Source organism: Pezoporus occidentalis, unplaced genomic scaffold (genome assembly GCF_034315485.1).
Source record: "Pezoporus occidentalis ecotype Australia unplaced genomic scaffold, CSIRO_AGI_Poc_V1 ctg85, whole genome shotgun sequence".
Taxonomy (NCBI): Eukaryota; Metazoa; Chordata; class Aves; order Psittaciformes; family Psittacidae; genus Pezoporus; species Pezoporus occidentalis.
In genome coordinates, this window is record NW_026916212.1 from 179,950 (window position 1) to 192,686 (window position 12,737).

The 12,737-nt window shown below is 41.2% G+C and overlaps 1 protein-coding gene across 2 annotated transcripts in view; it reads left to right on the forward strand.

Moving 5' to 3' along the window:
* SLC38A9 (solute carrier family 38 member 9) overlaps window positions 1–3,572 on the forward strand; it is a 39,606-nt gene extending 36,034 nt beyond the window's left edge. For both annotated transcript variants that reach the window (XM_062604328.1, XM_062604329.1), the window contains 2 exons: window positions 362–451; window positions 2,118–3,572. In XM_062604328.1, the coding sequence (XP_062460312.1) occupies window positions 362–451; window positions 2,118–2,283 (256 nt within the window). In that variant the 3' untranslated portion in view covers window positions 2,284–3,572. The remainder of the gene's footprint in view (window positions 1–361; window positions 452–2,117) is intronic.
* The last annotated feature ends 9,165 nt before the right edge of the window (window positions 3,573–12,737 follow it).

Here is a 12,737-nt window from a genome sequence, read left to right on the forward strand (position 1 = left end):
TGTTTTTTTTGGTATTTGAATATCCATCTGAAAGACTTGAGTGCTGAGTACCACATATGATGTTTTTCAAAAGAACTGCCAAATTACACGTAGAATGGTACTTACTCCTTAAGAATATTTTGAGTCAAAACACCATGTATTTAGGGTTTGGCACTCTGAATATTCAGTAGATGTTATGTTTGCTGTGAAACTAATAGATAAATCAAGTCCTCCTAAAGCTATTTCTTAGCTTTTATAGAGTCATACAAATGCAAATGCCATCCATGTACCAGGTAAATGTTAGTGTAAATGAAGCATAATTAGTAGTATTTTGTAGTAAATACAACATAGATTTTAACATTCTTTCCTCACTTTCCTATAGCATTTTCCACGTGCTCATCCTGAACATAGCAATTGTAGGAGCTGGAGTGGCAGTGGCAATATTTTATCCAAATATAGGAGGTATCATAAGGTGAGTGAATTTGCCTGTGGTGTTGCTGCACGTTTGCCTCTTGATATTGAGAGGAGCAGTATTAGTGCAGGTGCTTATATCTTTATGTTTTAGGAAGCTTACACCTTTTAAAGCTGTAAATAATGATTTGGAGATATAAACAATTAACTCTTTTAAAGTTGTTGACACGTGACTGCCTGAGGTGATTGGGATGTTTCCCCAGGTTTCATTGGAGCTGTATCTAAGGACCTATATGCCTGAAAGATTATGGTGTCAGGGGAGAAGTTGCTTTGTTATTTTGTGGCTTCTCTTGAGTTTTTGCTTTGTGTTAAGACCATTTGAAGCTGGTTTGGAAGTCTGTAATAGCAATCCAAGAAAATAAGTAACTTCAAAGGGAAAAGTGACATTAAAGTTGTACTTCTAAATGATATCTTATATTTACCATGTTAACATAGAACTGATAAAGAGTAGAGAAAACAGTGTAAGGAATTTTATTTTCTACATTTGACACCACCATATTTGTAATCATTGTTATTCATTCCTAGTTTGCATCTTTCCTACAGCAACCAGGAGAGGAAGGTGTTTAAAAATACAGAAGTCTGCAATTATAAAACCAGAATGACAGGCTTGGTTCTGACTTGAGTAGCAAAATAACTTACTTTTGCTCAGTGCTGATTTTAAGTGTTTTGGTGGGTTTTTTTGTTGGTTTTTTTTTCCCTACCTCTCCTTTTAGTGAAAACCTTTGTATTCCAGTAATACAGATATTCTGGTTCTTCATTCCAAATAAATATCATGCAATACATTTCTCTTCTTTACAAACCGATCCGTACCTTCCATAACATGTTCACTGTGCACAGTAACCAAACATTTAAAACAGTAAATTTCTACCTGATAAATTCTCTAGATACAGCCTAACTTAGGTATTTGCTGGTTTTGTGTTGCAGATGGTCAGTCTGTATTGTGATGTTTGTGATTGCTTTGTCTAAAAGCAGTGTTCAAATATTTGAAATAAAATAATAATGCGCATTTGGCTGCAGTATAGCTTATTAGGTGGAAACTCAAAGTAAGGGAAAATAATAAGGTTTTGGTAAGCAAGGGAGCAGTTAGAAAAGAAACAGTTATGTGTTTCACTTGCTGTGGTTCATCATGTTACCAGGAGGGCATGTTGATATTTTTGGTTCTGGAGAATGGTTTGCTAGGAGGTCATTAAATAAATTAAAATAAAAGTTGCAGATTCAGGAGCATTTCTATGCTTACAAGCTTTAACATGTGTTCTCGGATGTCTGAGTGCAGTGAGATTTGCAGTCCCAACAGTAAAGGATGCCTAAAAAAGGATGCACTCTCCTGTCTTTCTCTGTTGCATGTTGACACATTTCCCTAAAGTAGAAACATTAAGTCAAAGATAGGGAATCAGTCTGCAGAAGCATCTGGGCATGTGACTGAAATGTCAAAGGCGTGTCCGAGTGCAGGTACAGGGGAACAGGGGGCTGAGCAACACAGAGAGGGACAATTAAATGCTGGTGAAGGACAGCAAGGAACAGAAATTGATCTTTAGCAACTGCAGGTATTGTTCAGCCAAACTGTGCATTGGTTTGAGGGGGGGGAGAAATGACAAGAAGAAATAAGAGTTTACACAAAGCAGTCTTCTTTCATTTTTATCTCATCTCCCCTCTTCCCCTTTCCTCAGGTACTCTGGAGCAACATGTGGTCTGGCCTTTGTGTTCGTGTATCCATCCCTCATCTACGTGATCTCACAGCATCGTGCTGGGCAGCTGAGGTGGCCAGCATTGATCATTCACATCTTTATAATCCTCCTTGGACTGGCTAATCTGATTGCACAATTCCTATTGTGAAAACTCCCCCTTCTCCCTGTGGCTGTCACAAGTAGTACTGTGACATTTGGCAACAGCCTTGAGCAACACTGTCATGCATGAGAACGAACAGTCCTCAATATGATCTTGAGAAAAACTGCACCTTTGAAATAAATCCAAACCACATCTTTCAGGTGCTTGAGAGGAGCCCTGTCTTGCTCCTCTAAAAACACAATTTTATGGGAAGTGAAATGTTTCACATAACAATGAAGTAGGTCCCTTGTTTTGTTAAATGTACATCAAAGATTAATGAAGCTCACATACTTTAGTTTTTTACAGCACACTTCTCCAAACACACAGCTTTCAGCCTCAGGCTGTAGAACTCCTCTTTTCTCCAAAGGAGCTGTGCTTACCTTTATTAACAAACATGCTTTCACACTATTGTGCAGTGACTGAAATGCTCTTTGTTGCAGTTATTTTCCTGTTTTGTTTGGAAAATGGAAGAAATTTTTGTTTTGTTTTGTTCTAGGTTCATTTATAGTTATTTGGGTCAAATGCACTCTTAATTTTGAATGTGCTGTTAAATTGTTTTGGCAGTGTTTTTCCGCTAGGAAATTCCAGCTAAGAGAAACAATAAAGTCATGTCTCAGTGTTTTATTCAGAACCAATATATGCACAAGTTATTTGGGCTTTTACGAGAAAAAAGGCAGGAGGATGAAAGAAATTAGAACAAGACAATTAAAATCAGAATTCCAGGCTTTACCTCACTTCAACTCTGTTAACTGGGCTCTTACGTGCTGTGAAGTTGCCTTATCAGGAGTTGCATGTTGTTTTATGGATGCATGTTGGATACAGTGTTCATCACAGGCTTGCTCCCTCCCTTGTAGGGTCTTAGTTCTGATCTCTCACTATGCTTTTCTACTACATTACTCCAGATGTTTTGGATGTGAGCAGAGACAAAGCAAGCACTCTTCAGAATTGTGGACTAAATAAAGTAATTTAAGTTTTAAATAATTCCTAACAGAAGATGGAAAAATCCAGGAAGGGTTTTGTTGTGGGTTTTTTGGTGTTTGGATTGTGGGGTTTTTTAACTTCTTGTTTGCTTATTAAAAGGGTGTACATGTGTAAGCACCTTCCTTAACATACCGTATGAGTCTGAGTCTTAACCCAAAACATGCAATAATTAAGTTACCAGACACTAGTGGGATGTCATCTTTTGTGGTTGGAGAGAGAGAGTAAAACCTCCTCTCTGTACAGAATTTCAGTGTATTGAAATAATCAACAAATGTGGAATAATTGAAAGAGGACTCTGAGCAATGCTGAATTCAGAAGTAAAAGAGGAAAAAAGCTGGAATGATGCAATATTTGTGAAGTAGGAGTTGAGTTGGGAAAGATTATTCCATTACCGGGTAAGAGTTTGCATTTTCATCAGAACAACGAAAAGCATAACCTGGATTATCACCATGCTTCTATGGGAAATGCTATGAACTTTTGTAGTAATCATGTACATCTGTTTGAGTTAGGCTCTTCAAACTGTGTAAAGGACATAAATGTCCTTTGCTTGTATGAAATACAATATCATATGGGTTTGGAATATTATCTGCAGAGTAGAATAATTCAGATTCTTTTTTTCTTGTGAAACTTTTTGTGCCTTTAGATGAGGATTGGAGAGTATATCCATCATCTATTCTGTATTACAGAGAAGTATTTACCCCATCCTCGTCATTTTCCCTGTGTATGCTCCCATCTGTTTCCTAAATGTCTAAGGTGTATCTGTCCATCCTTTTCACTGCCTGACAGTGAGTGTATCTCACAGTGCTGAGACCATTAGCACTGGTCTACACAGCTCCTTTTTAGGGTCTGGGTCTGACCTTTCCCATAAGATACTTCCTTGGTTGTCTAGGTCGTTGTTATTGTATGGAACTGGGTGGCTGCATTCCCTCAGTGATCTCAGCAGTGTATTTCACCAGTTAAACCCGTATCTTTTTTTTTTTTACTTCCCCACAAACTTCCTCATCTTTCCCACAAATTTCACAGATTTACAGCTCCACAACTGTAGTATGTTGCTAAAACATTCACAGTTATTTGATAGAGAAGTACTCAAACGCCAAAAAGAAAGAACAAAAGATGCAGGGTTTCAAGCATCATTGGCTCAGTCACATTAAGCTCTTGTGGTTGTTATAGGTTCAGTGCCTCACCCTGATGAGTAGTGCAGGTACTTCAATTTCATCATGTCCTTCCAGACTCCATCTGGATATGATTCCATGAGTTAAATCCTTGCCATAGTAAAGTAACGTGTTCATTGATTTTAGTAGAATTAAATTGTTAGATTCCAATAGTTCAGCAGAAATTCCCAAGTAAGACATTTCACAATGAAGTGTCTTAATTGCATCTTCTGTTTGTTTCTTTTCCAGCTGTTATCATTATGTACAATGATCCAAGTTAATATTTAGAAGGAAATTATTCAGTATCAAATTATTCAGTAAAAGCCTGGTTGAGCCCTGGGTTACAGAGATAGGTTCTTGCTGTGTTGTTTATTTATAGAGACCTTTAACAGCTGTGATTTCAATTACAAATTTATAAGTATTAAAGTGATAACAAGTATTTCATTGCACTGTCATCACCTGAAGTACATTTTCTTACGAAAAAGTATTTATTTTACTACCAGCGACTGAGATCTTTACAAGTGTCAGAAGAAAGTTAGGAATGTGGTTTTTTTATTTGTCAATAGGCAACACCCTAAATTAAGTAATATTTTAAAGTTTAATGGCAACTTAAATGATCTAAGAGACCAGAATTACATTGCAGTGTCTCTTCCCTTGCAAGCACAAAATGTAATTCTCCACAAATGCATGCTGCATCTTGCTTGCTCGTGCAACCCACAGTGACAGCCAGCTAATTCCAATTCCTTATGTTCTCTGTTCCAGCAGATCATCATGTAATTTAATGGAGCAGAAAAAGTAATACATGGACCCGATGGTGTATTGTGAAATGTCATTTATTACCCTCTCATAGCAGAAAAATAGTTTCTGTTGGAAATACTAGATTTTGTCTTTACGTTTGAGCTTTGCTGGACTAAGCTGTGAGGTGAAATACAGCTCTGGGTGTTGAGTAAGAACCTAAGGTTTTCTTCATAATAGTACCAGACTCTTTGCCTGGCATCTATCTTATTGCACTCTGAAAATCCAGCCCTCCATACCGTGTGGTAACTCACTGGTGCAAACTGGTTTACTTTGCATGAGGCTCAAGCAGTTGTGATCTGTTCTGATACCATCAAGGTAACGTCTGGATCTCAAGACACGTAAGGCATTAACCCACCATGACCTTTAGACAGTGCCAAAGCATCAGTAGCTGGGGAAATTCCCAGGAAGCTCCAGGAACAGTTGTGGAAATGTCTGTGGGTGATTATGCAAGCCTGAGCACTAAGACCAAGTTGTTTTTCAGCAGAAGCTGTGTGATGAGCGGAAGCTGTATTTTCTAAGGACAAAGATGGTGGGGCTTTTGTGTCTGCCTTCTGCCATTGCAAGAGAAAGAATTGCGTTCCCCATATCCATGCTTGGGCTAACCTCACTGCCTACTCTGTAACGGCCTATCATCTGTTCCAGTTTCTTAATGTTACTGTGGCCCAGACTCTTCCTTTCAGCTTCTAGCAGTCTTCAGAATCTCTGCTGTGCTTATTAGCTCTGTTTCCCTTTGCTCTTCAAGTTACTCATAGCTGCATTTGTTCCCACAAATCAGTTTTTCCAGTTCTGTCTGGATTATTAATGTAATTTTAATGTATTAAATCATGTAGCTTTAAGGATCAGCACAGCAAAGAAGGGCATTCGGGATTCAAACGCTGCATCATGTAAGTGGAGGGGCTCCACTGAAATGGGAGGCTGGTTTATGTCACATTTCCTTAAAGTTCAGCCTTTCAAACTCCACATACAAAAAATATGTAAAGATAATGCATTTGCTTGCAATGCTGACGCTTGGTCAGGCTGACAGCTTTCCCAGCCTCGAGGCTGCCCTCTCTGCTACCAGGTTTCTGCACAAATGTTGGCTATTGATTACATGATCGCACAACTTTTTCCACAGGGTACCAGCTTGAGCATGCAGAGGTTGCAAGAGCAATTGGTTACCTATCATTGCTTATGCCTGTCATCTCCTAACTGTAAATGCTGGACTTTGCGTAAATGTTAATTAACATGCAAGAATGTGCAGTCAGCCCTAAGGTTGGTTAACTCCCTTGTAGCCATGGCCATGACATTCATGGCATAACAGCAGAAAGCTGAGAGGCAGCAACAGTACAACTGGGTGCTGGAGCTGCTCTGGGAAGGAGGAGAGGCTTCCTGAAGTGCCAGACATTGCCGTGTGCGTAGCACCAGGATGATGTAGTCAATGGCTCAGTGTCCGGCTGGAGACCAGTAACAAGTGGCATCCCTCAGGGATCGGTGTTGGGACCGGTCTTGTTTAACATCTTTGTCGTTGACATGGACAGCGGGATTGAGTGCGCCCTCAGCAAGTTTGCTGATGACACCAAGCTGTGCGGTTCGGTTGATACGCTGGAGGGAAGGAATGCCATCCAGAGGGACCTTGACACGCTTGTGAGGTGGGCTGACGCCAACCTCATGAAGTTTAACCATGCCAAGTGCAAGGTCCTACACCTGGGTCAGAGCAATCCCAGGCACAGCTACAGGTTGGGCAGAGAAGAGATTCAGAGCAGCCCTGCAGAGAAGGACTTGGGGGTGTTGGTTGATGAGAGAATGAACATGAGCTGGCTTCAGTGTGCGCTCCCAGCCCAGAAAGCCAACCGTATCCTGGGCTGCATCAAAAGGAGCGTGACCAGCAGGTCGAAGGAGGTGATCCTGCCCCTCTACTCTGCTCTTGTGAGACCTCACCTGGAGTATTGTGTGCAGTTCTGGTGTCCTCAACATAAAAAGGACATGGAACTGTTGGAACAAGTCCAGAGGAGGGCCACGAGGATGATCAGGGGACTGGAGCACCTCCCGTATGAAGACAGGCTGAGAAAGTTGGGGCTGTTCAGCCTGGAGAAGAGAAGGCTGCGTGGAGACCTCATAGCAGCCTTCCAGTATCTGCAGGGGGCCTGTAAGTATTCTGGGGAGGGACTCATTAGGGACTGTAGTGATAGGACAAGGGGTAACATGTTAAAGCTTAAACAGGAGAAGTTTAGATTGGATATAAGGAAGAAATTCTTTCCTGTTAGGGTGGTGAGGCACTGGAATGGGTTGCCCAGGGAGGTTGTGAATGCTCCATCCCTGGTGGTGTTCAAGGCCAGGTTGGACAGAGCCTTGGGTGGCATGGTTTAGTGTGAGGTGTCCCTGCCCATGGCAGGGGGGTTGGAACTGGATGATCTTAAGGTCCTTTCCGACCCTGGCTGTTCTATGATTCTATGCTGCAATGTCCATGTTCTGCAGCAAAATGGTAGGAGGGGAGGGGAGAGATACAATAGCCTCTAGAAAGCATATTTTTGCCTTTCAAGATGTTTTGTTCCAGAGGACAACTGCACTAAACATCTGTCATGATTATAATGGATATGAAGGCAACTGAGAAAAAATAATAATGGAAAGAGGAGCAGTGCTTGGTAATAGCTGGTACCAGTAAAACGGTATTCCTCTACCTTCAGTCAGGAGCAGAAATTCATTCCCATGGGCAGTTCATGAAATCTGGGAGCTGTCTTCAGTAATGAAAATATTATTTTATGGTAGCTCTCAGTAACTTCCTAATAGGAAGTAAACTGCTAACAATATCCAAAGCACTGATATGTTTGTTTTAGCTCATTGTACTGTGCTTGATGGGGGAGTACAGTGTAGGCTTTTCCCTCCAAGTTGGTATTCTGTGAGGTTGCAGTCACGATCAGGGTACTTAATTTCTTCTGCAGTTGAGAACAGCATTAAACTTTTCTTGGAAGGGAGTGGGACTTGACTTGCCAGATCCTCTGTGCCTCTCACTCCTGAAATTTCATATGGTGAAACCAGCACAATGTAGCTGTTGCTCTGTGGTTTGTATTTCCAAACACCAACTGATCTGAGTGGGGCAGGAAGGGTCTCCTTTTTCAAATGTACTTAATTACGGGTTTCCTTGTATACCTCCTTTTTGTAATCCTGAAGTAGATTAAACAGTCCAGATGAAAAATGTGGCTTTATATAAAACACTTTTTGGTCCCTTCTTAGTATGTTTATATTACAGCTTGGCTGAAGCTCATTGAATTATTTCCAATAGCCCAAAGACTGTTTAAAAACTGCTGTCCATGTGTTTCTTTTCATCATTGTTTGAATGGTCTTTTTTCAATTCCTTGTTCACTTTTGCCATTTCATTAAACTGTTAGAGGAAGTGGAGATTAGTCAGGTCATTTCAAATCAACACAGCAAAGTCATTCAGCTGCAATATGAGGGGAGAAGAAATGCCTACACATTGAGTTCCAGGCTAGATACTAAATGCCACACCGAACAGAGACATTGTCCCCACTGTGCAGCTGGCTTCAACTTAGAGCAGAAGGAGATTGTATTATGAAATTACCACAGGGCATTCAAATTGCAGGCTGGTTATGGTAGGAGAGGGGAGGCTGTTTTGCTTTGAAGCTGTTCATTTTATTTATTTATCTCCTCAGTGAGTATCTGGTTTTTTTTTCATACAGATGTGTAATAAAAGCCTGGTCAGGATACCGAGTTAGCATAAACACCTTCCAGCACAAGAGTTCTGAGCTGGTACAGGGTGGCAGAGGCTGCTGATTCCTGATGATGCTTTGTTCTGGCTTTGTGGGTTTGGGATTTGGGAAAGCTCATGCTCACTTGGCATGTCTACTGGAGAAGGACAACACTTCACTAAAAGGAAGGCTGAATCTCTCCTGTCCTGTCTGCAGTCCTTCGGCTTGAGAGAGACAGGATTTACATAACTGAAGTCCTCTATTATGGAAATAGAGCAGCTATTTAGGGCTCAGGCAGATTAACAACAATGGGCAAATGATCGTATCCTGTCTCTGTGAGTTGCCATGAGCAGTTTGCTCTTGCCCTGGAAACAGCTGTCTTCTTCCCAAGACTAAATTGATTAAGCTCTTGAAATCACATTTCTTTACGGTGCCACCACCTCCCTAACTATTTTTACCGTGGTGGTTCAGGTGTTACCTTGTCCAAGGTCCAGCTAGTTGTGATTCCTCTGAATAGTTATTTGGGATATCGTGGTTGTAACAAAATTTGCTGTTCTTAAAGCTGGGAAAGGGGGCTGATCTTTTTGAACTAACTGAAGTCTGTCCTAAACCAATATTGATCTATGAAATCAGTGAGTTGTGACTGTTCCTGCTCTTACTCCAACAGGAGAAAACAAGTTTAGTTAAAGCAAAACAGTAGATGACAGTTTGCTCTCTGAGTGCACTTGTTTATATCACAGTCAGCACTTCCTTTCTGCAGGCAGCCGGCTACCTCCTCATAGCAATTGCAAGAAATGATGGGCTGCAGCACTTCCAGAAATAAACTCTTACATAAAGGCCTACGGTTTTTCATTCCTTTCCTCTCTGTTTTCGAAGATTATTCAGATGCCCCAATGAGCCCGTTTCGGACAGCTTTGTTCACCTGATTTGCACCTTGGTAATAAATTGCCATTTAGTGGCATCAAGGCTCCCACACCTTCCCTGAGAGCTTAAGAGACTGTCCCAGTTCTTTCCACAGTGAAATCTGCCCTCAATCCCCATCTGCACTGGAATGTCTATACTTACCTCTGAGGCCAAACTGCAAGAAAACTTCAGCCACTGGGTAAACTTGTTAAAACCCTGGCTTCTATGGTTTTATTGTGAGGGCACTGCACCGTTTTCTTTAGCACATGACTGAGTCTTTTACTTCCATCCCATGTGTTTATACAGGGAAAATCAGGCCATTGGATGGCAGAATGTTTTAACATTGCATATGCTTCCCAGTGCACCCTGAGTAAAGCAGGTCTTTTAAAAATTAACCTGATAAAATTATCTTCTCTGTTGAGTCAAGGATAGAAACACTTCAACCCCACTTTATCCAGTATGTGAAGTGTCTGGAAAAAAACTCACTGAAAACTTAGATCCATATAGGAAGACAACTACAAAAAAAAAAAAAAAAAAAAAGCTTTAAAAGTCATCAAAATGCACATAAACAAGATTTTCTGGCAAGGGCAGCCTAGACCTCTGGCTTACTTGGGACCATTGCCATCAATAGGAATCTTTCCTTTTGCTTTCAGTGGGCACTGATTCAGGCCTAGGAGAAATTGCTCTTGAAAAGATCTTGGCAGTTAGGGGAATATTCCATCAGAAAGAGCAGGACTCAGCTTTCCATGCAAAAAGCTGAGTGTACCTCAGCAGCTGTTATTCAGATGCAGTGTGACCTGCATCACAGTTTACATGCTGTATTGTTGAGTGTGATACAATTGATTTACCTTTAAAAAAAACTCACTGAAGAGGTGAGTAACAAAGTAAAACACAGAATGTGAGAAGCACAATCTGGGGAGGGTTTAACTGCTGGAGTTTTGGTTTTGATTTTGTTGGTTTTTTTTGTGCAGTGATCACTCATACAGGAAAAAACAGAATACCTGTGAAGTACCCCCAGCTGGCTATTTCATCCCAGGGTGGATCTTTCTTTTCTTTGACTCTTTGGGCAAAAATGCACAAGTGCTCTGGGATTTATTGGTCCCTTCTGTATTTGTTCCTTACCTGTTAGTTATTTGTCAGCAGCATTTCTCCATGGAGTATTTTAATAGCACTTGAACCACACGGAAAGTATGCACCAAGCTGAACCTGCTAAATTTGGTGAATAATCCGTTGTGTGTAGATGCTGTCATGTAATTCTGGGGAAGAAAAAAAAACATACTAAGGGCACTCTGTCCTCTTCAAAAACACTTGTAAGGAATGGTCCCAGAGCTTTGAAAGATCCTCCCTTTTCTAAGTGCTGTGTGAATTTCCATGCAGTTCACTACCTTCATTACTGACTAGAGCCACAAACCTCAAGCCAGCAGACAGCTGGAGAGGAGCTGTGAACCTTTTTGACCACATTTATTTTAAAATGTTAAGCCAAACTATATATAAACTGTATATAAAGTCATGGAAGACTCAGCACTCGGTTTTCTGCTATGTGCTTCTCCATCAGCCCCATCACTTGTCTATTGTACTGCACTGCTTTTTAGAGCAACTAACCCAGGTTTGCTTAACCTAACTATCAACTGTCCTTGTTCTGGCACTCCCAGTGACAGTTCTTCTTCAGCATAGTCCAACAGACATCTCTGCAGAGGAGCCATTGACCTGTGCAGCTCAAGTAGAAAGAATCTCTTCTGGGGACCTAGAGGCTTAAGCATACACATTCTGGTGCTGACCTGTTTAGAGAGGACACCACTGGGTATGACTGAGACACAGGCAATGTGCATCTCTCTGCTGCTACCTGAACCCCTGAAGTACACATTGCACTCTTGTGTCACGAAGTTTGCCCATGCTGGGCTGTGATCAGTTGCATCATGCACCCGCCTTGATATCCAGTCCACCAAGAGGATGAATGTGTGACAGCAGTCAACAGCCTGGCTCTCAGGAACAGTAAAATGTCATGGTTCTAGTCTAAGGATTTTGATCTTGTGTTATGTATTAGGCATGATGGCCTGAGTGAATTCAAGAGGTATGTTTCCCACTGGCAGTGAAGGGGAAGGAGCAATCATGGATTTGCTGGTAGAATACAGGTACACACAGCTGCAGCTCCTCTGGGCTATATCCAGTTTCTAGGCATTCACACCTGAGGGGGTGCCTTTCTGAGCACACAAAACCTGTAGAAGAAATAATAGGAAATTAATAGAAAAACAGCATACTATGCCAAGAGCTACTTCAGGACATGCACAGCACCACCCAGAACCCTAGAGGTGCAGAGACAGAGGACAGCATTGTGTCATTGTTTCCATCTTCTGACCACGCGCAGAGTATTAGTAAGATTACTAAGCCCCATCAAGCTCTCACTGCAGCCAGACACTCCAAAGCAGTCAGTACATACTCCCATGGAGCCAGGTTAGAACTGTAAAGCTGTAAGTGAATGACCTCAGCACAGGAGAGCTGAATTTCTTCAGAAAACTCTGCAAGTCAGGCAGTCAAACACAAGGATCCATCACACAATGTGCTTGTGCAGCTGATGCAAAAGCCTGTGCAGCCTCTGAATGTTCCACATTGGACTATAAACCATATGAGACAAATAGAGTATGTTACTTGTAAAACTGTAGGCAACACAATAAGAAAAGTCATTCTCCCTAATAAATTATTTCTGTGCTTTTAAAGGTTTGGGTGCTCAACCAATATATATTTTTGTTTGCTAATATGAAATTAGTCCCTCTTGGAGGAGAGAGATTGTGCTGCCTGGTCCTCCTCACAATTCTTAAGGCCAACATGGCATTAAATAAACTGAAACAATCTGACCTTTGTAGACTTTTTCTGCTGTGAAACAGCTATTACAAAAATGGCATTTAAAAGTGTGTCTTTTTTTGCCTTCCAGAGTTTTGGAGTAGTCCTC